At 51.4% G+C, this 22,754-nt stretch overlaps 1 protein-coding gene across 1 annotated transcript; it reads left to right on the plus strand.

Moving 5' to 3' along the window:
* Positions 1-6,082: 6,082 nt before the first annotated feature.
* On the plus strand, positions 6,083-20,857 carry Sec63 (translocation protein Sec63). The gene is made up of 13 exons (XM_037224100.1): positions 6,083-6,415; positions 8,966-9,077; positions 10,624-10,738; positions 11,474-11,576; positions 12,429-12,652; positions 13,030-13,323; positions 13,721-13,727; positions 13,995-14,230; positions 15,425-15,578; positions 18,083-18,246; positions 18,674-18,793; positions 19,057-19,509; positions 19,825-20,857. Exons 1-13 carry the CDS (start codon positions 6,292-6,294, stop codon positions 19,966-19,968), a joined length of 2,250 nt encoding a protein of 749 aa, XP_037079995.1. The 5' UTR covers positions 6,083-6,291; the 3' UTR covers positions 19,969-20,857.
* Positions 20,858-22,754: the final 1,897 nt, after the last annotated feature.

Raw genomic sequence — 22,754 nt, forward strand, 5'->3', positions numbered from 1 at the left:
GCAAGGGGTATCAACCCGTCACCCGGGCGCATGCCAAAATAAGGATGACCAAAAACTCTGTGCTAAAAATTTGGAAATATAAGATACGTTTTAAGTCGCAGTTTACCTCTAAATGTATCCCTGAGGCTAAAAATATAATACTGAACTTTTTGGTTCCACAGGTGCTGTGCTTGCGAACTCAGGCGCAAACAACATTTCAAACCACTGTGAGTGAGGATGAAATCAAAGTCCGTAGCTGCAATCGACCTCGTGCTGCGCAGAGCACTTATCTAGTCATGGATGTCCACAGCTGTAGCGCAAGCGACAAAAGAAAACGTTCTACATTTTTTATGCGTGCCACTAGGGGCGGTTTCAGGATTTCGTCTCAGGGCGGGCCACGTTTCACTGAGGTGTCCGTGAAACCTTTTGACAGTTCCCTCACAAATCTTCCCCGGATTTCGGCCACTTGATTCTCCTTTTTTTCTAATCGGAAGGCTATCATCCTCTGCGTATCGGGGAGAGCTGGACATGCGCAGGTAGGTATGTGTGTACGTGATGCACGCTCATCTTTTCCAGAGAATGATCTACGCACGCACAGCGTTAACTTAAGTTCAACAAAATCAGGAGGAAGCTGCATTTTAGCCCCCGAATCTTACACTGAATAATTGTGTGTCATTGACCTTTAAAACGCTACCGAGATTGCATACCGACGCCTGCCTCTCACTCTCGCAGAAAGGGGGGGGGGGGGGCAACGTGAGGAATCAAATCGCACAGCGGATAGTTAAACGCAAAAGCAATAACTTGTGCAAGATGTCTGAGTTTCTACGTCACTGAAGTGGCATGCCCCGATGCGACTATTGAAATGCTCGTGGTGGTGGTGGCAGAAACCGGCGAAAATACTTAAAAATGTAGACTCGCGTTGCGACATCCTTTCTTAAAGTAAAATGTTTGGCTGGATACTTGGAAGATTAAAGCGCTTTGTGTCATTCACATGATAACATCCAATTTTGTGCTGCATCGCCTAAGTACCTTGGAGAAGTACACAAATTGTTGAAATTCCTGCAGATCAATGTGACTCTAGCGATGTATTAACATTATCACGCGCTCGGGTGGGGACTATTTGATCTGCCTTTTACAAATTGACATGTGCCTTATAAGGTCGCTGACCTGCGGCAGGTCAAAGTCAGACCATCGATTCAGTGAAGTCAATTTCTAGGTAGCCATTTAATCTAATGCAGCGATGGGGAGTTAAACAAAGCCATACATCTCCGAAATACTTTCTTGGGAAATAAAACAATTGGATGAACAAATTTCATTAACCAAGGGTCAGGTCTGAAGGTTAGGCCAAGACCAAAGCGGGCATGCTTTATTACTCTAGGGCTTGCTGTAAAGCGTAGCTTTTGGTATTCATTTCGAATTTATTGATAACAGGAAACGCATTATGCATCCTCCATGGACTTTTCAAAGGTTGAAGAGGTCACTGACCTAAAACGACTCAGGTGAACATTTTGTATTCAGGAACATACCGCCTTGCGCAATATTTGTTGGTTATTCAAAAGCAAAACTCAAAACAGGATTGCATAATTTTGGTCATTATCACCTTTGAAAGGTCAAACATGGTCACTGACCTGAAATGTGCACATGACTTTTTGTTTAGAACAGGTATCTAGGTTCTGGAGGTACTTCGAGACCAACCTGCGTGGTATGCGCGAGCTACTTGTTCAGGTCTTGATCCGGTGGCTGAGCTCGATGAATGACAGTTTTTTCTTAACGTCAAAGGGAAACGTTCCGTCCAGACGACCCAGACTTATTTGTCCATCAAGTCTTTGTATGCACATATTGGAATGCATATGTGTGTCGCCGCCCAGAAAACTACTTCCCTGCCATTTCAGCCTTGATCTTCTTGTTTGCATCTCCTTGATTACGAACATATTCAACTGTTTGCGTTGATGCCTTACGCATCTACCTTCTGACTGATGATGGATCGCACTGTAAGTATATATAGTGTGTAATATATTTGCGCATATTATAGCGTATTTTAATGTGCATAGTGTATATATATATATATATATATATATATATATATATATATATATATATACAAGTGTATATTTTTGTTTGAATTGCGGTCATCAGCCTAAAAATGCAGTCCAAATGCATGACTAAATCATGTTCCATTTCACCAATACAGCACGGCCATTGAAACACACACAGAACAGTTTCGGTCTCCATTTGCACCAGGGACCTGAACTGAGGCCAGCGGCGCAACCGGTCACAGTAAGAGAGCATGAACGCGGTTAAAAAAGGGCCCCTGCAGGTGAAAAGGCAGGAGGGAATTCAACCCAAGAAATCACCCTAAAGAAATACGCTGACGGGTGAATTAGATCGGGTTTCCCGGTTTTTAGCCACCACCGGGGGAATTAGCTAGAATTATATAAATTAATTACCAGGTGAATTAGCTATAACTAGGTGCCTCTTGAAAATATGGGTCATTAAGCCCGAAATAATACCTTTGGTGTTCCTTTTCCGAACTGGCCAATGCAGGATGTCGTCAAATGGACACGGCACAGCTACCAAAATATTGTGGTACAGCTGGAATTCTGTGCCGCTCAAAACTGAAGATGTGGGGTCCTTTGTGGTGAGCCTGGAATTGGAAGCCTCTTTAAAATGAAGGCTGCGTGGTTTCGAAACAATCGTTTTTGGTATCTCTTCACCATGACATTTTGGTGCCACTTCGTGGCATCAAAGCTTCAACGTCATAAGGGCGTAAGGGATCGGGTGGTATGGACCCAATGGCCCAAAGTTAGCGATTTATTCGGCGATTTTTTAGCGTCTAATTCTAATTTCTCCGGAAAAGAGTCTGAAGGTCAATTGTGGCATAAGAACACCAAAAATGACATATATTTTGCAAAGTCATGCGACCCTCAAGGTCAAAAGCTGGGTCAAAGGACAGGGAATTCGATATCAGCCGAAAACTGTGTGTATCAAAATATCCACAAACGCAAGTGCCAGCATCCGTCAAAAACCTCTGACCTCTCAAGGTCACCCTTCAAGGTCAAACAGAAGCTCAAAGGACGGGGAGTTCCATATCACACAAAAGTTACCGGGCGATTTTTGACTTACAAACATCAAAATATTAACTACAGAAAGAACTAGCGTCCGTCAAAAAGCCCAGACATCTCAAGGTCACTCTTCAAGGTCAAACGTGGGCCGAAAGGACGGGGAGCCCCATATCACACAAAAATTACCGGCCGATTTTCAACTTACACACATCAAAATATTCACCACAGAAAGAGCTAGCGTCCATCACAAAGTCCTGACCTCTCAAGATCACCCTTCAAGGTGAAACGTGGGATCAAAGGACGGGGAACTCCATATCACCCCGAAAATTACCGGCCGATTTTTAGGTTGAAAACCTAAGAAAAGTCACCACAGGAAGACCTAGAGTCAGTACAAAGTCCTCACCTCTCTAGGTCACCCTTCAAGGTCAAGCGCGAGCTCAAAAGACGGAGAACTTTATGTCACCCATAAATTACCGGCCGATTGAAACTTACAAACATTGGGATAGTCACCACAAAAGGAGCTAGCGTCTGCCAAAAAATCCAGTTCTCTCAAGGTTACCCTTCAAGGTAAAATGGGGGGCTCAAAGGACAGGAAACTCCATGTAACCCAAAAATTACCGGCCGATTTTTAACTTACAAGGACCAGAATATTCACCACAGGAAGGGCTAGCGTCCGTCAAAAGGTCCAGACCTCTCAACGTCACTACTCATGGTCAAACGCGGTCTCAGAGAACGGGGAATAGCAAATCACCCAAAATTACCGGCCGATTTTTAAATCAAAATATGCACCACAAAAAAGCTAGTGTCCATAAAAAATCCTGACCCCTCAAGGTCACCCTTCAAGGTCAAGGATTTTTTGACGGACGCCAAAACTTTCTTTGGCGAATATCATGGTGCATGCAAGTTTAAAATTGACCGGTGATTCTTGAATAATATAGAACTCCCCATCTTCTGAGCCTACGTTTGGCTTTGAAGGATGACCTCGAGAGGTCAGGATTTTTTTGACGGACACTAGTGCTTTCTGTGGTGAATATCCTGATAGATGTAAGTTTAAACCGGCTGGTAATTTTGCGGGCGACTTGGTGTTCCCCGTCCTTTGAGCCCACGTTTAACCTTAAAGGGTGACCTTGAGAGGTCAAGACTTTTTGTCGGGCGTTAGTTCTTTCTGTGATGAATATTTTGATGTTTGCAAGTAAAAAATCAGCCCGTAATTTTCGTGTTAAGTGAAGTTTCCCGTACTTTGAGCCTGCGTTTGACCCTGAAGGGCGACCTTGAGAGGTCAGGACTTTTTGGGGGACGCTTGATCTTTCTGTGGTGAATATTCTGGACTTAATAAGTTAAAAATCGACAGCTATTTCTGGGTGATAAGGAGTTACCCGTCCTGTAAGTCCGCGTTTGACCTTGAATGGTGGCCTTAAGAGGTCTGGACTTTGTGACGGACGCTAGTTATTTCTGTGGTGAATATTTTGATATCTGCAAGTTAAAAGCCGGACGGTAATTTTTGGGTGATATGGAGCTCCCCGTCTTTGAGTCCGCGTTTAATCTTGAAGGGTGACATTAAGAGGTCTAAACCTTTTGACGGACGCTAGTCCTTTCTGTGGGGAATATTTTGATATTTGTGAGTTAAAAATCGGCCGGTAATTTTTTGGTGATATGCAGCTACCCATCCTGTGAGCCCGCGTTTGACCTTGAAGGATGGCCTTGAGAGGTCTGGACTTCTTGACGGACGCTAGCTATTTCTGTGGTGGATATCTTGATCTTTGTAGGCTATAAGTCGGTCGGAAATTTTTGGGTGATATGTAGTTTGTCGTTTGTTGAGCCTGCGTTTGACCTTGAAGGGTGAACTTGAGAGGTCAGAACCTTTTGACGGACGCTAGCTCTTTTTGTGGTGAATAGCCTGATGGATGTAAGTTAAAAATCGGCCGGTAATTTATGGGCGACATGAAGTTCCCGCGTTCTTTGAGCCCCTGTTTGACCTAGAAGGGTGACCTGGAGAGGTCAGAACTGTTTGACGTGCCCTTGCGCTTGTGAATACTTTGATGTTCACAGTTTTCGAATCGGCGCGTACTTTTTGGTTGATATCGAGTTCCCCGTCTTTTGACCCAGCTTTTGACCTTAAAGGTCACATGGTTTTTGAAACTAAGGGTCGCTTTTAGTGTTTTGATGTCACAATTGGCCTTGAGACCCTTCTTCGGGGAAACTGGAGCTCGTCGCTGAAAAAAATCGCTGAATAAATCGTTAACTTCACGGACTATCTCCTTTAGCCCCAGTGGTGGGTACATCCGGGAGAAGCCCAACAGCTGCTCAAATCGTTGCCTTCCTGCAGCTCTTGGAACAGGCTGGAAATGGCACCATTTGTGGTCACGTGCAGCGTCCACTTTGACAAGGAGGTGCAGCGACCAAGTGGCCTTTTCTCCAGGAATTTTTCGAACCAAAAGATGACGACAAATCCATTTGTATGACCTATTTGGAACATATGAATCGTGGGACGAAACCTGAAGAAAGCACGTCTCGAAATATTGAATGACACCAATAGAATCCATGCTTAGCACTAGAACGCCGTTTAAAGTATGTCCTAGCATATTAGTAGTCGTTGATCCATTACAATAGTGTTGAACTCATCATACCAAAGAACAGGGGCTGATGACCTTTCTGTCTTATCAAGTTTGAGTTGTGACCACAATGAGGTGAGCGAAATCCATGACGAAACGCGTCTGGAACGGTCTGGAACACAGGATGAGTAAGGTTCATGAGTTCCCCCCCCCCCCCCCCCCAAGAAAAATACAAAGCTCCTCGCCGACCGCGTAGGTCACATGTCTATTGCACAGCAATCAGCCACAGACACATTGTGCTTTGATGCGTGTTCTGTTATGGCTAATGCATGAACCAAGCTCACAAAAAGGGTTATGCGTAAGTCGTTCGACGTTTGTCACCGAAGCTGGCATTACTTTAGTGAAAAACGTATGACCGAGCGATGACGTTTACATGCGTCAGTCATAACGCATCAGAGGCAAATAACGGTATATTATTGCGGTGCCGTGTCAGAGTCAGGCGCGGCGTTCTGTTAAATAACCGTAAAGTAATAACGGAGCGTGCGTTGGGTGGTATAAGTCGATAACAGGCCGTCCGCAGAAAGAACCGATACGAGAAGGTTTCAAATTAATCTGCGTCCTTCGAAGTCCTTTGGGAAGTGCGGCATATCTTGGTGTGCATCTGTTCTTGCACAGTACGAACATATTGATTGTGCATCATGGCAGGCCAAAAGTTCGAGTATGATGAAAGTGGCTCAACGTTTTATTACTTCCTTCTTTGCTTCCTGGGGCTAGTATTGGCTCCAGCCTCCTACGTATATTTCCTTAAAGATGATAAGAAAGGTAAGGTGTTTCCCATGCATTTGGTACAGTGACTGCCTTAGACACATTTTATGTTCAGTGTACAATGTCTAGCATGCAACACACTCAACTCATATACCAGGTTGTGAATCAGGCACCATAAGGTTTATCTATCACCTATGTAAATGGAAGAGTGCAGATATGCCCATGGTTGTTGGTTATTCTCATGCTGAAAAATTAACAATGGGATATAATGCAAGTATTGCAGAAATAATCATGGATTGTCTGTAGCTGCTGAGGCTATATTTATGTTATGGGCCATGATGGAATCTCATATTTAACCTGCCCCTCTGACACAGGTGCTGAAGGAGGTATGAGCTCTGTTTTTATTCCCCATGCCAGGCTGAAAGAATGTGGGCTATGAAAAATATTTGTTCCACTCCCAGTATCCATCCCACAGCAAAAACTTAGGCTTATGCAAATGGAGAACCTGTGTGCTTGGGATTTGCATGCATGGTTGCAAAGTGTGCAGAGTGCAGAGTGCAGTATGCAGAGTGCAGTTGCATAGTAGCATGCATGCATAGCTGGGGACTTGTCCAACATATGAAGCGAAAGTGCCGACAGTAATGACTACCCTCAACCGCTTACCCCCAAGCAAAGGCAAGACATGGTAAACTAAGGACATGCCTGACTGATTGGCACTAACTGGCTAGGACAAAAAGCCCCAGTCATCTCATACCTATCCCCCACCCTGGTGTTATACCAAGCCAGACTTCCTTGGGAGTGCCAGTATGTAGAGATATATTGTATTTTGTATTTGATTTTTTGTGTAATCTGTCCACTGTGGCATGGTTGCATCTTCATTTTTCAACTTGTGTTTTCTTCCACAGGAAACATGGAACATGCTATCATCTATCTGCTACTCACATAGCCAAAATGCATCTTACAGCTGACTGTTTTACACTGTTTGTTTTCAGAGTTGGTTTCCATGGCAACCAACAGCAGTAAAGTGTATTTGCATGGCACTTTCACTGCTGTAAAATCGGCTAATGGTGTTTCTTCAGTTGCACTTGCTATTTTTATAAACAGCAAATTATGCATATACATATATCATATGTTAGGTAATTTGAACACAATTTGCTCTTACAATTGTAACATGTGGATGTACTTTTTAAGCAATTGATGGATTGCTGGCAGACAATGATGGAAAAGACATGACCTTCCAGTCACATCTTAGACAATATCATATCACTTGCATTAATAGGTCAGCAGTGTGTTCACACATAATTCCTTGTCATACTGGAAAGGGAATTTTTTGGGCTGAGCCATTTTTCAGCAAACCATACATATCTCACTCAATTTGCAACCTGTTTCTTGTGAGAACAAAAGTGAGGTTGAGAGCAATGTTAAGAAGGTAAGCTTTTCTTAAAGAGCCATGTAAAATTTGTGTTAGGTTAAAAGTTTGTCACTGTATGAACAATGACCTAGCATGTGTTTTTGCCAACTTGATCCAATTGTAATATCACCAATATCAGCAAAATTTGTGTCACACTATTAGTACTTAACCACAGCATGTTGTTTGGTTGTCATTTTAATGCTGAAAAGCTACACATTTTGAACCCAAGCATCTGCCTTCTTAACAATACGACGACACATGGTTACTAGTTTCACCACATCAAAGCTGCTTACAAGTTTTGCTTTTGACAAACCCTTCCAAAAAAATTTTGTGCAAGATGAAATTTTGCACCAGGCATACTTTTGCCTTTGGCAAACATTTCCCCTTTATGACATTATGCACGTCACACTTTTGTCCTACACAAACATTTGCCCTATTCTAGCTTAACTACGCCGAAATTTGTCCTTGCGGCGTTTTGTCCGATGCGAACTTTGGTCGTAAACGAACGATGAGCTTTTGTCTTTTGACTATGTTTTGTCCTTTACTAGCTAACGTCTGTCTTACACATAACTTCTCAAACTGTGTGCAAGCTAAATGTAATCCCAACATAACAGACTGCTGTGACGAACTTTTGTTCAACGAACTTATTTCCTATGAACTTCGAGCACACCAACTTTCACTGTTAAGTGTGTATATTGTCGTGGTCTTTACCCACGAGCTTCCTGGATAGATGAACCTATCCAGGTGATAGGTGATAGGTGAGCCTATCCAGGAAGTGGTGATAATTACGGCTGCAGAGGGCTGAGATGCTCTGAGGTATACTGCTGCACCATTTCATCTGATTCCAGGGTAGCAGAGCTATCATTTCCCGCAAAGGAATGATCTCATAGCCATAGCCTGTTATGGTTTGTTGACATAGCATGCCCATTAGTCAGGCCACAATGGTGACTGGGTGGCTGCTCCGCGCTGACGCCTCTGTGGGACGCGCTCTTTCCATAATGGTGAAAAGCCAGAATGGGCCCTGGAACACGCACGGTCTGCGAGGCATGGTCACAGCTTTGAATGGAACAAATTATCCGTGCATCAATAGGCTGTAACGTTGTCGCGCTTCCCGGGCAAGTGACCTAAGCCGGCGACGTCCCGCTGAGTTGTGTCGTGGCCGGACGGCCAGCTCACCTGGTGCTGCTGTCTTTCAGACGACGTGTCCGAAACAAGGGACGTCAGCCTGTGCCAGTGCGGTGGCTGTGTGAGAAAACGGCACTTGCTGAAGCTGAAGGAGCCTTCGAAAAAATGGAAACGGCGGACAGTGTAAGCGAGAGATGCGTGCTTAGTATGTATTGTGTGCTGGCTCAGTGTTCTGATTTTCCGGTGGTGCCCGCCCTTGCTGCCAGAGTGAGAGGCGGGTGACGCTACGTAGCCCCTGCGGCTGGGTGCATGGAAAATCCCCAGCGGCGGCGGTCTTTTCGTAGACTTCGACGTCGTTACGCCTTCAAATGTCGGTGCTTGCCACTTAATCGCGGGTTTTCCAAAGACCTTGTGCATGCTCGCTGCTTCCATAAATGGCAAGTTCTTTATTTAGCGTGCCTGCTGATGAGGTTACGGACTGCTGGCATTTCCGTACCGATGTAGTTGGGGACATGTGCACTCAAGTCGTTCAACGTACATCTGCATTTGAATAGTCAATGCGGGTCACTGGACCTCTTGTCACACGTTTCGTCGCATGTATTTGATTCGTCCACGGCTCTTCCATCCTCTTCAGCTGTGATATATCTCCCGAAGTCGTGAATGTCGGCTTAGTATCTGGAGTGGCAGCTTTTACGAAGTCAATGAGCGTTTTTTATACACTACTTATGTAATCACCATGTGCATTCAGAACGCGAGTGGTGGCGCTGCAGCAGCTCGCAGCCTTTTTTCGCGATAGGACCGGCGATTGCGAGTGCTCGCGGCGCCCACTCTCGTCCGTTTTGCTTAATCCTGATCTTTGATAAAAACATGTTTCCTTTTCACATCAACGGCAAGTGCGCTTGGTATAAGAATGCAGCGCATTCGCTTCGGAGGTTGCCGTGTGGCGGAATGCAGCGGTTCTGGAGGGATGGTGACTCCACTGAACTCCGCATAATGATTGCAGATACACTAGCTAAAAATGGTAGTTGTAGCGTGCCCCTCCTGTGCGTATGCTAAAAAACCGGTCTAGGGGTTGGTCTGAAGGCGGTGGGCGGTTAAGGGTGGTAGCGATGACCTTGCGCGCTGTGTGCACTATGGAACGGTGCGATAAGTGGGTTGATTTGTGAAAACATGTACTGGCTTTTGTAAAATTGCGACTGCACTGGTTGGTTATGACAAGAAGCCGGGCATGAATGATCGGATACGTTGTTCTACGGTTTGTAAGTTACGTCGGTGTCTCCGCCATCAACTTATGTTACCAAATAGTGTTGGGATACATGTTCTCGTCTTCTGCAGAGCCTCAAGCACACAACATTGCCATGGTTCTACCTCATATTCACGTATCCTTCCAAACCATTACCTCCGTATACGCCCGATCTGATGTTATATGTGACCCCAGCCGACCCGGACCCTGGCCACGGTCTGACCCAACCCGCGATCTCACAGACGGCGGGATGCTGATGTGGGTCCACATCTAGCCCGGACCATGACCCTTGCTGACCCCACCTCCGATGGTGCGGCTCACAGTCTGACAGACGCAGGTAGTGGTGATCCCAGCTGATCCAGACCTTGACCCGGCCTTGACCTTGATCGGGCGGGCCGTGACAGATCTGCTGCAGATCACAGCAGCAGCTGGTCGTGATCTGGCCTGATCCGTCAGCCGAGCTGACACCGCCTCCCGACCTCTCAGGCAGGTGCTGCTGGTACTGGGGTGGATCGCTGTCGCTATGCTGGTGCAGAGGGTGCGCGAGTTCGACTACGAGTACGCCAACTTCGACCCGTACGACATCCTCAGCGTGTCACCGGTACGACATACCCCTCCCCGCCGCGCGCTCGGACCCGACCGCGCTCGCTCGGCCGCGTGGGCGGCGGCACCAGGCGACGTTTAACCTCCTGTCACGGCAAATCAGACATGCGTCAGTGGCTGGCTTTCAAACCAGGCTGGATGTTCGTCAATTTTAAGTAATAAACGCGAATACAAACGGTTCGCGAACGGAGTGTGCTGGCGAACAGGTGGCCAGCCGGGCGGGTGACGAAGTTGCAAGCACGAACAGGGGTCCTGGAGCTGTTCGCGATCAGTCATGTCCGTAATCTGCAGCTTTTGGGTCTGCGGAGGCATGCATCAAACATGTTACATTGCTCTCGATGTCGTATGCCCGTGGTACGTCTTACAATGATCGCTAACACTTCGCTAGTGGTCGAACGCCATGACATTTGTCCGGAACGTATGATTCTATTCATACAGGGATAAAAATTCAATGAATGCATGTCGGAAACGCGTTTTTCGTCAAATCGACGTTCTGTTAACATTACACGCACGTACTGATTGCAGCTGGATTAGATTGCGCCACAGTAACTTAACTTAAAGCGACTTCTTAATGCGACAAAGCCTGTTTCCCGGCTGGTTTTTCGTGCCCTGTGAGGTGCTTGCGTGGTACACTAGGAAGGTCACCATAAGTTTCAGAACCATAACCCGTAGTTGGTATGCATGGCCTAATAATCTTATATGATATTGGCGTAATCATGGCAAACGTTTGCAGGGAGCGAACAAGGCGGATATCAAGAAGGCCTACAAAAAGCTGTCGCTCACTGAGCATCCCGATAAGGGAGGAGACGAGAAGAAGTTCGTCAAGATTAGCAAAGGTAACTCAACTATGCCACACCGAACAAAAGGCCGACAGCCGCAGCGATGGCAGGACTGAATTCGCATGTGCCCTGTGTTTTGTTTTTTTCTTGTGTTGTTTTCCGAGCCCTTTAATTGCATATATTTCTGTGGTCAAAGCAGCGTGTGGTGAGTGAGCTTTAATCCCAACGACCAATGTTGGCAGTCCAAGCAGACCACAGATTTTGTGGCGAAAGCTGAATGTGCCGTAATCCGTGGCACGGTCCGTCCGGCCCTCTGGCATTAGATGAGCCATAGCGCGACCGCTGCCACCGGCTGCAGGCCATCCCAGCCAGGGATAGATACAGCTCGAGCGGCTGGAGCGATTTGAATCCTCCCCGATAACGCTGGGTGAGTCGGAAAGCAGGTGCTCTAGCAAAGCTGTTAGGCCCTTAGCCGTTTCACTTCGCGTAGTTGGCGATCTTGGTGGTAGCCCGCGACACCCCACCTGGCCGATGACCCCATCCTCTGAGACGGCCGGCTGACATCTCTCCCCTGTTGGCGACGCTGGTGCAGCCTGCGACGCCCCACCCGGCTGATGACCCCATCCTCTGAGGCGGCCGGCTGACACCTCTCCCCTGTTGGCGACGCTGGTGCAGCCCGCGACACCCCACCTGGCTGATGACCCATCTTCTGAGGCGGCCGGCTGACACCTCTCCCCTGTTGGCGACACTGGTGCAGCCCGCGACACCCCACCCGGCTGATGACCCCATCTTCTGAGGCGGCCGGCTGACACCTCTCCCCTGTTGGCGACGCTGGTGCAGCCTGCGACGCCCCACCCGGCTGATGACCCCATCCTCTGAGGCGGCCGGCTGACACCTCCTTCCTTGCAGCGTACCAGGCTCTGACCGACGACGTAGCGCGGCGCAACTGGGAGCTGTACGGCAACCCAGACGGGCCGGGCGTCATGAACTTCGGCATCGCACTGCCCTCGTGGATTGTGCAGAAGGAGAACTCGGTCTGGGTGCTGGGCGTGTATACGCTGGTCTTCATGATCGCCCTGCCAACGGTGGTTGGCGTCTGGTGGTACAATTCGATCAAGTTCTCCGGAGATCAGGTGGGCGCTCCGTTCATGGTCGAGAGATGCTGCTGACGCCGTCGGCTGTGGCTTCTTAAAATTGATGAATGCAGACCATGAGTGGATGGCTTTCTGGTGCCATTTTACACTATGTTTGGTAGTGAACGTTTGGATGGATGCTGCACTGGAAAGAGTGGCGTGTAATTTGCAGAGTGGCGTCAAGTGCCTAAGGGTGAGTGGTCTACTGTCCATGGTGTCGTAAGCTGTGGTGATCCTTCTTCAGAACTGAGGATATATATATATATATATATATATATATATATATATATATATATATATATAAGAACTAGATCGCCTGCGTAGATCGCCTGGATCGATCGAGACCGCTAAATCCGATGTTCTCGCTCCCCGGACAGGTGCTGTTGGACACCACCCAGCTGTACTTCTACTTCTTCCACAAGACGCCGCACATGATGCTGCGCCGGGTGCTCATGGTGCTGAGTGCTTCGCTGGAGTTCGAGCGCGGTCACAACTCAGAGGTACAGATGCGGCCCAGCGACAACTTCGAGGTGCCGCTGCTCATCAAGCGGCTGCCCAACCTCAGCGAGAACAACAAGGAGCGGCCGCTGTGCTTCGAGTACTCGGTCAAGGCGCGCTGCCTGCTGCACGCGCACCTGACGCGCCTGCCTCTGCCGCCGGCCACGCTGGAGGTGGACAGGTGAGCGGTGCGGGCAGGCGTCGCTGGCGGAGGCGGGTGCACCTGACGCGCCTGCCTCTGCCGCCGGCCACGCTGGAGGTGGACAGGTGAGCGGTGCGGACAGGCGTCGCTGGCGGAGGCGGGTGCACCTGACGCGCCTGCCTCTGCCGCCGGCCACGCTGGAGGTGGACAGGTGAGCGGTGCGGACAGGCGTCGCTGGCGGAGGCGGGCCGCCGCACGGCCTCGGTAGCTGATGTGTTTGTAAAGTCCCAAACGTCGCGACCGAGACGGGCCTGCGGCACAGCCGCGCACAGGCCGATGGGAGACGGGCTCGCTGGTGGCCGAGCGGAGGGCTGACGTTGACCGTGTGATTGGTCTGGTCGCGCTGGGTGTGCAGAGGACCGTAGGAGGAGGACCGTAGGGATTCCAGGCCCTGCAGTTCCAGCAGATCTCGCTGACGGCAGTTGTTCGTGGTTGTATTGTGTTACGTTTACCGTCGCCCTGCACGCAAGTACATTCCCATGCGACATATAGGTGTTATAGAACCATTTCCGAACTGGGAGCTAGAACGGTGCGCTGGTTTCAAATGACGCTTATCGTAGAACATGTGGTAGAACACGCTTATCGTAGGACACTAACTTTGGCTACCAAGCTCCTGACAGCGCCGTGCGCCCTCCCCGACAGGCAGCGAAATTGTGCGCAAGTGCCCGTACCTGATCCAGGAGATGGTGACGTGCATCAGCCAGCTGGTGATGCTGGCGCACGCCGGCCGTATCTCGCGCCTGCCCAGCCTGGAGACCATCGACAACACCATGAAGCTGTGCCCGATGGTGGTGCAGGCACTCTGGGACTCAAAGTCGGTGCTGCTTCAGCTGCCGCATGTCGACGAGACCTTTCTCCGCTACTTCGTCGATAAGAAGGTGGGCGGCGGCGATCTGGCCTTCCGATGGGCAGGGGCTCACGCGGTTGCTGCTAAGTGGAAAACGTGTGCACCTCCAGCTATGCAATAGCGTCACTCGTCACATTCGCTGTGGCTTGGGGACACCGACTGGTAGCACGGTTGTATCAGCGGTTGTGAGGCTTCTGACGCCTCTTGCCATGCGGGTGCCCCGGCCCCGCGTGCTGCGGCTGGCCGGGGGCGACGCGCTGTTCCACCGGCCGCTCGCCGTATGCCGTCGGCCCCCAGCGCCGCCAGCCGGTCACGTGCCGCTTCTCCATCATCACCGGTGTCCGCGCCCCTCCGTCCCGGCAGGGGAGGGGAGCGTGCTGTGCGCGCGGAGGAATACCCTCAGCCGCGACATGCAGCGGGCGTCGGCCACATGTTCACGCTTCGCAAGGATCGGACACTAATGATTCGACGCATGTGTGTCGGATCATTTGCCGAGCAACTCACCGGCCAAAAGATGAAATGTTTGACGTTTGACGTGTGAAATGTGCTCAAGCAAGTACGGTGGCATTTGTTTGACCCCACATGAACGTGAGAGGCGTGACGGTCGGATTCGGGCGGTGCGCTGGGGCCGGATCTGCGCCGGTGACGCGGGCGCCAGTCTGCCGGGCAGCCGGCGGCCGATCGTATCGCACGGGTCGCGCGCGCACTGCCCCGCCATCCGGCGACGCTGCGGAATGTGTGCGCCGCTTGCAGCAGCGCTGCTCTCGCCCCTCGGCCGGCACACGATAGGAAAGCGGGGAATGATGTTAGGCGGCCGCAAATTTAAATATCAACCCGTGCGTGGTTCATGCTCACTGGCCAACGACAAGCGGGTGTACTGCGGCCCCAAACGGTTGGAATAGCCAGCTTTGAAGTGGCGAGCCGTTGCCGTTGGCTTGCAAACCGCATCGGCATTTTAGCGCGGGGCGTATTATATAACGGCTTCGACTGAGCCTTGTTCACTTTTGGTATCACATGTGGACTTCTGGGTTCGTGTCTGGAATAGGCATGTACGATTGCAGTAACATCGAGATTCACTTTTTGCTTTATGTATGGACTTGAAGCATATCAATGCCATTGACGATTTGCTCAAAATGGACCAAGATGGCCAGCAGGCTCCAGTTTTCTCGCCCCACTATCCCAGCCCTCACTGCCCTGCTACCCTGACCGCTCTTCGTCTTCGCAGCGCAAGATCAACGTGAAGACGTTGCAGCAGTTTGCCGAGCTCGACCCGCTGGACCGGCGTCACGTGCTGAGAAACCTGGGGGACGAGGAGGCGCAGAACGTAGAGAACGTGCTGCTGCACATGCCGCACGTCACGATGGACGTCACGTCCGAGGGTAAGGCGGCGGCTAGGACGGGCACCACCCAGCGGTGTGTGCCGTCACGTGGTGAGTGGCGACGCTCCGACGGGTTGGCAGGCTTCCACCTGCTGCGGCTGTGCTGCTGATGGCCTTGGTACGTACGCGCGCCGATGAATAACTTGGCGATCAATATTATCGGACGGATGTGTTGAGAGGTCTGTGGATGGGTGTATGATTTGAAGGATAACTTTACGTCAGTTAGCCGATTTGGCCCGTGCCTTTTATCGGCTCAGACTGGTTTCATATCCAGTAGCTCAGCCCTGCCATTTTTATGTCGCATGCCAATGGGCCGATATGCTGCCTGGGATCGGCTTCCCCATGTTTGTACGCGTAACACCGTCGTCTGACGGGGCATGCCGTCGTCTGGCGGGGCCGGGCGGCCGTCTGCGGCGGCGGCGGTCGGCAGTGGGGGCCGCTGCTCGAGTGTCGGGTGTAGCGGCTCCATCGGCCAGTGACGGCCGACATTTTTTGCGGTCGGCCCAGTGAAAGGTCACGGGTTATCTCTCAGACGCCGAAGCGGTGCTCGGAAATGTCACCTGGGCGGCGAGGCCGTCCGGATAGAGTTTTTACCTCAAGTTGGGGGGCGGGGCTGGAGTAGAGCAAACACGTGGTTTCCGCGGCTTGTTTCTGGCTTCTATTAGTCTCTGCGTGGAAGCGAGACATCAGATCGCGGTTCCTGCTGGCGCCTTTGCGATGCTATGCCCTGGTTTGTGTTTATCGTTGGTTCTCTGACAAGCACCAGGCACTGGCTCCCAGCTCCCGTATGCTCTTCCACAAACACCAAATTCGGATTCCTGGCGACCATTTGCTCTATTTGACCATCGGCTCTTTCAGAGACGCCAGGTCATGGTTCATGGTGCCTGTCGGGCCTGACACCAACGCTAGGCCCAGTTCCCTGGTCCTCATTGATTTTCACAGACGAAGAGCATGGTTACCGGCTCTCATCTATTGTTTATAAACGCCAGGCACGAGCTCCTGGTCCCCATTCGTTTACCACAAAACAGTTTATCCCGATTTCTGGTTTTCATCATGCCAGTCGTAAACATCAGTGCTGGTTTCTATTCGTCGTACACAGAACACGTTGGCTTACGATTCAAATGATGCACAACATCAATTGACCGAATACGTGGAAACACCCTTCACCATTGAAGAACACCCTCGTCCTGCGAACACAAAAAGCACCGAGATACTCGCTCAATATAAAGTCACATTTATGATGCTCACACCACGCCGATGTCAGACCGCTTGCCAACTGACAAGAGACTAGCTCGTTACGTATTTGTTCATGACAGGTTTGATGTACCGACTAAATTTTGTTTATTTAATCTCTCGTTCGACATTGTTGTACACTCCCGTAATATTTACTTCTAAAAATATAAGATCCTTAGGAAGAAGGTCAAAACCGTGTAAGAGAGAAAGTGGAGACCAACATGGTCGCTGATACCCTTCTTGAAGACGGCACGGCAGTGGTCGGGAGTCGTCCCCTCACGAGGCGTATGCCTTCCCCCACTGAAGCACAGGGTCCAGCTGACATAACAAACTAAGTGTTGTTGGTAGCATAGGTTGTATTGATGCCGGACTGCAGGGAGTGCATACGCCTGGCTTGATGCCGAAGGTTGGTGGGTTGAGGCGAGAAGAGGGAGTGAGATAAGTGGTAGAGCGGGAGACTCCTGAGTGAGTTCGAATGAAATACGAGAATCCTCTGGAGATACCGGCTCCTCCATCACCACCGTGCCGTCTTCAAGGAGGACAGCAAGAACCATGTCGGGCTTCACTTTCACGTTCACCCCGGTTTTGGCGCCCTTTCTAGAGTATCAGCCACGGGAGAAATTTGTAAGTCCCACGGTCATGACTAAGCACTACGTTAAGAAACTATGTGTATTCGGGACATCAGATCCGTCTTGGCAAAACGTGGCCAGCTGGTACATCGCACGCTAGCAAGCGGCCTATCATCAGGATAACAATAACATGACAGATGTTCTGATGTTATTTTTATTGGGTTTTTGGTACTTGCGGTGCTTGCAGGAAGTGTATTTTTCTTCGGTGCGAGTGGGTGCTTCAGCAAATTTGGCATCAAAGAAAGGTGGAAAGTCAGACAATTTTTCACTATTAGTTTTAAGGACAGAAACGGTCACGAAACAAATCTGGACCTAGTTGGTGGCAGTGACCGCTAAATGTGTTTGATGGTAGCGCTGATGACTGACACCCCTTATGGTCCACTGCCACCCCTGTGGTCAGGCAATGCTGGATGACTGAGTCAGTGTGGTCCACTGTCACCCCTGTGGTCGGCCAATGCCGGATGACTGAGCCCCTGTGGTCCACTGCCACCCCTGTGGTCGGCCAATGCTGGATGACTGAGCCCGTGTGGTCCATTGCCACCCCTGTGGTCGGCCAATGCTGTATGACTGAGCCCGTGTGGTGCACTGCCACCCCCGTGGTCAGGCGATGCTGGATGACTGACCCCCCCTGTGGTCCGGCAGTGTTGGATGACGAGAACTCGGGCGAGTTCACTGCCGGGGCCATCACCACGGTGACTGTCCGCCTGACCCGCCGTGACCTGGGAGAGGCGCACCAGCAGGAGCAGCCGGACAAGGTGGAGCCGGACCATGAGGACGGTGCTGGAGACGAGGCCAAACACGAGCAGGTACTGGTCACGCTCGCACGAGGCAGGCACTGACAACCGACAAATGCGGCGAGTGTCGCCTCCAGAGGCGATGAGTGTCGCTCACTGCCACAGAGGGGGGGAGGGTAAAAAGCCGGTATGCCGACGATCGAACGGAGGAAACGCCAAGCGCGGCGGTGAAGAGCACGGGGCTACTTCTAGAGCATAGACAGTCTGTATAGCATATTTACATCCAACAGGTCTTCTTGAGCTCTTCCTTTTCATTTGCCGTCCTCGACGCTGACTCTCCGAGAGTTATGATGTCGGTGGAATCAGGAAGGTCTTTGCGCTGAAAGTACAAATCACAGGTGAGCAATCATGGCACATCAGCCCGGTTTGGTCGCAAGTCACTACTCGATGTGAAGGCAGCATTCTATACATGCATCCGTATACTTTTTATACTTTTCAGAATAAAACTCCTGTTTGGATGAAGAACAAGAAAAAAGCCAAGACGGGCAAGAAGCCGGCCAAGAAGCACACCAAAGTGAAGTCTCAAAAGCCGGACGAATCACCGAAGCCTTCTAGTGAGGTGGGTCGTGACATGTGTCATACAATCATTTGGTATTGTTTGGCATTTTTGACATTAATGATGGCTAAGGCACAGCGTTACATGGCATTTCGTCGTTTTACGTCACGCTGAAACTGAATATTCATTGCGATGTGGAACGACGTGTGCAACGCAACATCAGACTGATGAATCGACGAAACCACTGCGATATTGTTGTTCCGTGCGCGGCCGGCGGAGGCCACCAGCTGCAGACGTGACGTGGCGCGCGCCGTGTGCTCGGTCAGCGCTCTGAGGAGCACGCGTCGGCCAGCGACGACGAGCGCGCCTCGGCCGACGAGTCGGACCGGTCCGGCGCCGGCTCCGACAGCGACGACGAGTCGGCGACGGCCGGCCGGCCCGGCCGCACGGCCGACGAGCGCGAGACCGACGACGAGGAGTGGGAGCGCTTCCAGTCGCGCATCAACAAGCGCGGCAAGGCGCTGGAGACGAAGTCGCGCGTCTCGCACGCCGTGCACGCGCCGCACTTCCCCGACGAGAAGCAAGAGTACTGGTGGGTGTTCGTGTGCGACCGCAAGAACAAGGGACTGGTGACGGCGCCGTTCCAAGTGACCGACCTGGTGACCGAGGCCGAGGTGGAGCTCAAGTTCACGGCGCCGCGCAAGCCGGGCCTGTACACCTTCACCGTCGTACTCCGGTCCGACTCCTACCTGGGCTTCGACCAGGCTAAAGATATCAAGGTGAGACCTGTCGGTAGATCCGGGAGGGTAGCTGGTCGTCGATTCGCACTGCCCGGCCGTTGCCTGCGTTCCCAGATTGTTGTCTGCGGGTATAGTTACTTGTGGGGGAAAAGCTCATGAAGCGATAATTCCAAGGCCTTCGGCGTTGTCATTGGCGAGTTGGCCAATTTAGCCTTGTGTCTGGCGTCATTCATCCAGTTTTCTCGGCGACTTGTCACTGTCTCCACAATCGCCGTTCTGTCCAACACCGTCGTGTGCCGTGGCGCTCCCTCCGCGCCGTCGTGTCGGCTAGTGACGCCTCGCCCCGCTCCCCAGCTGGACGTCAAGCAGGCGTACGAGATACCGGTGGAGCACCCGCAGTGGGATATTAGCGACGAGGAGGATAAGTCGGACGACGAGAGTGACGTGGACGAGTTCGCCACCGACGACGAGCTGGATGAATCGGAGCTGGAGGGCTAAGACGAGTTGCCGGGCCCGCATCGTCCGGCCGGTGTCGCCACACGGGTGGGGGGGGGGGGGGGGGGGGACTGGTACGAGCCCAGCAAGGGCATGGCGAACGAGGGAGAAATACATGCAACAGGTCACGAGGGCTCGTTTTCTCCGCTGTGGTCTGGGATGGGTGGGATGGACGAAGCTCCGCTGTGCCGGTACTCCGCGCGTCGGCTATATTCCATGTGTGCGAGAGCTTGTGTGAGCGAGAGGTGCGACACCGGGGGTCGGCGGTGGCGCCGGCTGCGCTCCTGCACCGGCGCGCGTATACCAGCGAGCTGTCCAGACGTGCAAACCCACCCACTTATCAAACCCACACACCCAAACCCACCCACAAACCCACTCAGCGCCAGTCGGCGGGGGCGGCAGGCGCTCCCTGCACCTGGCGTGTGCGTACCGTCGGGTCGACAATACGCCCATATACAACAATAATAAACGACAATGTATGCGACAACAAACAAAAAAATATACGACCTCAGAACCCCTCTTCCATACGCCGCGTCTGTCCCCCTTACACTGCGCACAAGGGAATGTAACACCAGTTGTGCGACGCGACGGGCGCGTCCACAGGCCTGCAGCGGCCCCACCCCCCCTAATGCCGCTGCTCACACACAGTAGCAGATGAATGGAGAGCCAGCCGGGCCGGGCCGGTCTGTTCATGTGGTGCGAGGTCAGTGTTGTGGCGACGGACGTGGTGCGCGCGGGTCATGTGAGGTCGTGAGCGTGTGTGCGAGTCTCCGTGGTGGTGATGGTTGCGTCCCGTTCGTTGCTTGCTGTGCACGTTTCTTAGTTTTCTTCTCTGCGTCGTAAGTTTCGGGGCATTTGTGAAGTATTTTATGAAATAAACATCAGATGGATGGCGGGTTTGTGCCGCTGTGTGCGCCTTCGCTCGATGGTCGAGACGTTAGATGAATCCACGCAAGTGGTTTGTCATCAATGCACGCCACATGTTTGCCGCTGAACATGAAAATCGATGGTCACGAAAGAATGAAGTCTATGAAAACGCGCACCTACCTCAGCCATGGGCTCTCTTGTTTGACTCAGGTAACAAAAGTCGTCCAGGAGAGCACTTCAACAAGTACCATAGTTTTCGCGTTGCGTTTCCTCGAGGAGCTTTCGGAAAAATTGTGCTAAACGGTGGCATATGGGTCAGGTTTTGCAGTAACCCAGGAAGAAGGCGTAGCGTTAAAGGTGTAAGCATTTTTAGTTATTCGGTATTGGCGAGAATGGGCTGGAGCTACTGGTATTACAGCATTACGAGTTCACAGTTCTTGCGCAAGTAGGCATCGACGTTAAATATATCAGGAAGTAATGGTTAAATGACTAATAAGCAAGCATTAGTCGCATCGCCAACCGATGTTTCCGAGAAAATGTGTGTTTTTTAAGTGGTTCCTGGTCTGTACCAGGCCCCGTAATGTCAGCCTGAGAAACCTGAACTTATAATGTCTTATTTGAATCGTTTCGGCGATTTTCAATTCCGCATCGTTTTGACGGACAGGCAGAAGAGACATCGATGGCAAAGTCGTGTTCACTATTGTATAATGCGCTAGGGAAGTATTTGCCGCATGGTTGTTTTGTTTTGTCGTCTTTCACGTGTCTCTGACAAGGAGGAGGGGCTGGGTACACAGGGCACGTGACCTCCCCCCCCCCCCTTAGGGGACAGGCAATTAAAGGCCCGATGGGAGGACCCGAAGGGCTTGCCGGAGTTCGCATGGGGGTTCGGGCCCTTAAATGCCAGCCAGAGGGCTCTTTGAGCCGACTGGGTTTCCTGAGATTATGAGGGTCTTTAGGTCCGTCAGGCACCACCAGTACCATACAGTCGGTCGGGGCCTGAGGATCCATTTCCAAAGCAGGGAAAGGACGGGTCCGCAATTTACATTGGTCTAGGTCCCCGGGTCAATGAGGGGCCCTGTGACGGCCACGGTGCCTAACAGGAGGCCTCGCGTTTGTAAGGGACTCCGAGTCGACCAAATGCAGTGATTGATGGGCCCCCGAGGGCCCCGGGTCTTTTGAGACCGACGATCCAGGGCGCGCTTGGAGGGCCGAAGGGTAGAAGGGGCTAGCTGTAAGTCACATTGAGGCCTCCGGACCGGCGGGCCGTGACCTCAGATGCCAGTCAGGGGGCCTCTTGCACCGATTGAAAAGCCTCTGGGACAATGCGGTTCCCTATTTCGGCCAGAGGCTACCAGCACCGAACAGCTAGCTTCGAGCTAGTGTAAGCCCTGGGGGGGGGGGGGGGGGGGGGCGAACCGGAACGACGCCGGGGCCGCGATTTCCATTGATCGGGTCCTTAAAACAGTGATGGCTCCTCGCCAGTCGGTGGCCCTAAGAGGCCAACAGAGGTCCGTGTCGGCAAGGGGACCCGAGCGGGCAGGGGATCATTACCTGAACAAGGACAGGCGCTACATCTCGAATGCCAGAGGGCCTTTTAAGTTGATCGAGGCCCTCTGACAATGAAAGGAGATATGAGAGCCTACGATGGATCCGCAATAAAACAATGTGCGGGCCGCGTGTCAGTCAGGATCACCAGAACCGAACGCAGAACACTCCATCCCATCGGTTAACCCTTTTAGCTCCCGTACTTCGCGCTCGTGAAGATGTGCAAACTATTGTGGGGAGACTATTTCAAGGTTATACAGGCATCTATGACGACATCAAAACGTCATTCATATCTTGCCATTCCGTTGGTCACGCGGTGATCAAGGCCAAGCAAAATGTGAAAGTGGAGTCGTTCATATCTGGCGTTCGTGGACGCA

This window comes from Pollicipes pollicipes, unplaced genomic scaffold (genome assembly GCF_011947565.3).
Source record: "Pollicipes pollicipes isolate AB1234 unplaced genomic scaffold, Ppol_2.1 Scaffold_4881;HRSCAF=5763_pilon_pilon_pilon, whole genome shotgun sequence".
In the NCBI taxonomy this organism is placed as follows: domain Eukaryota; kingdom Metazoa; phylum Arthropoda; class Thecostraca; order Pollicipedomorpha; family Pollicipedidae; genus Pollicipes; species Pollicipes pollicipes.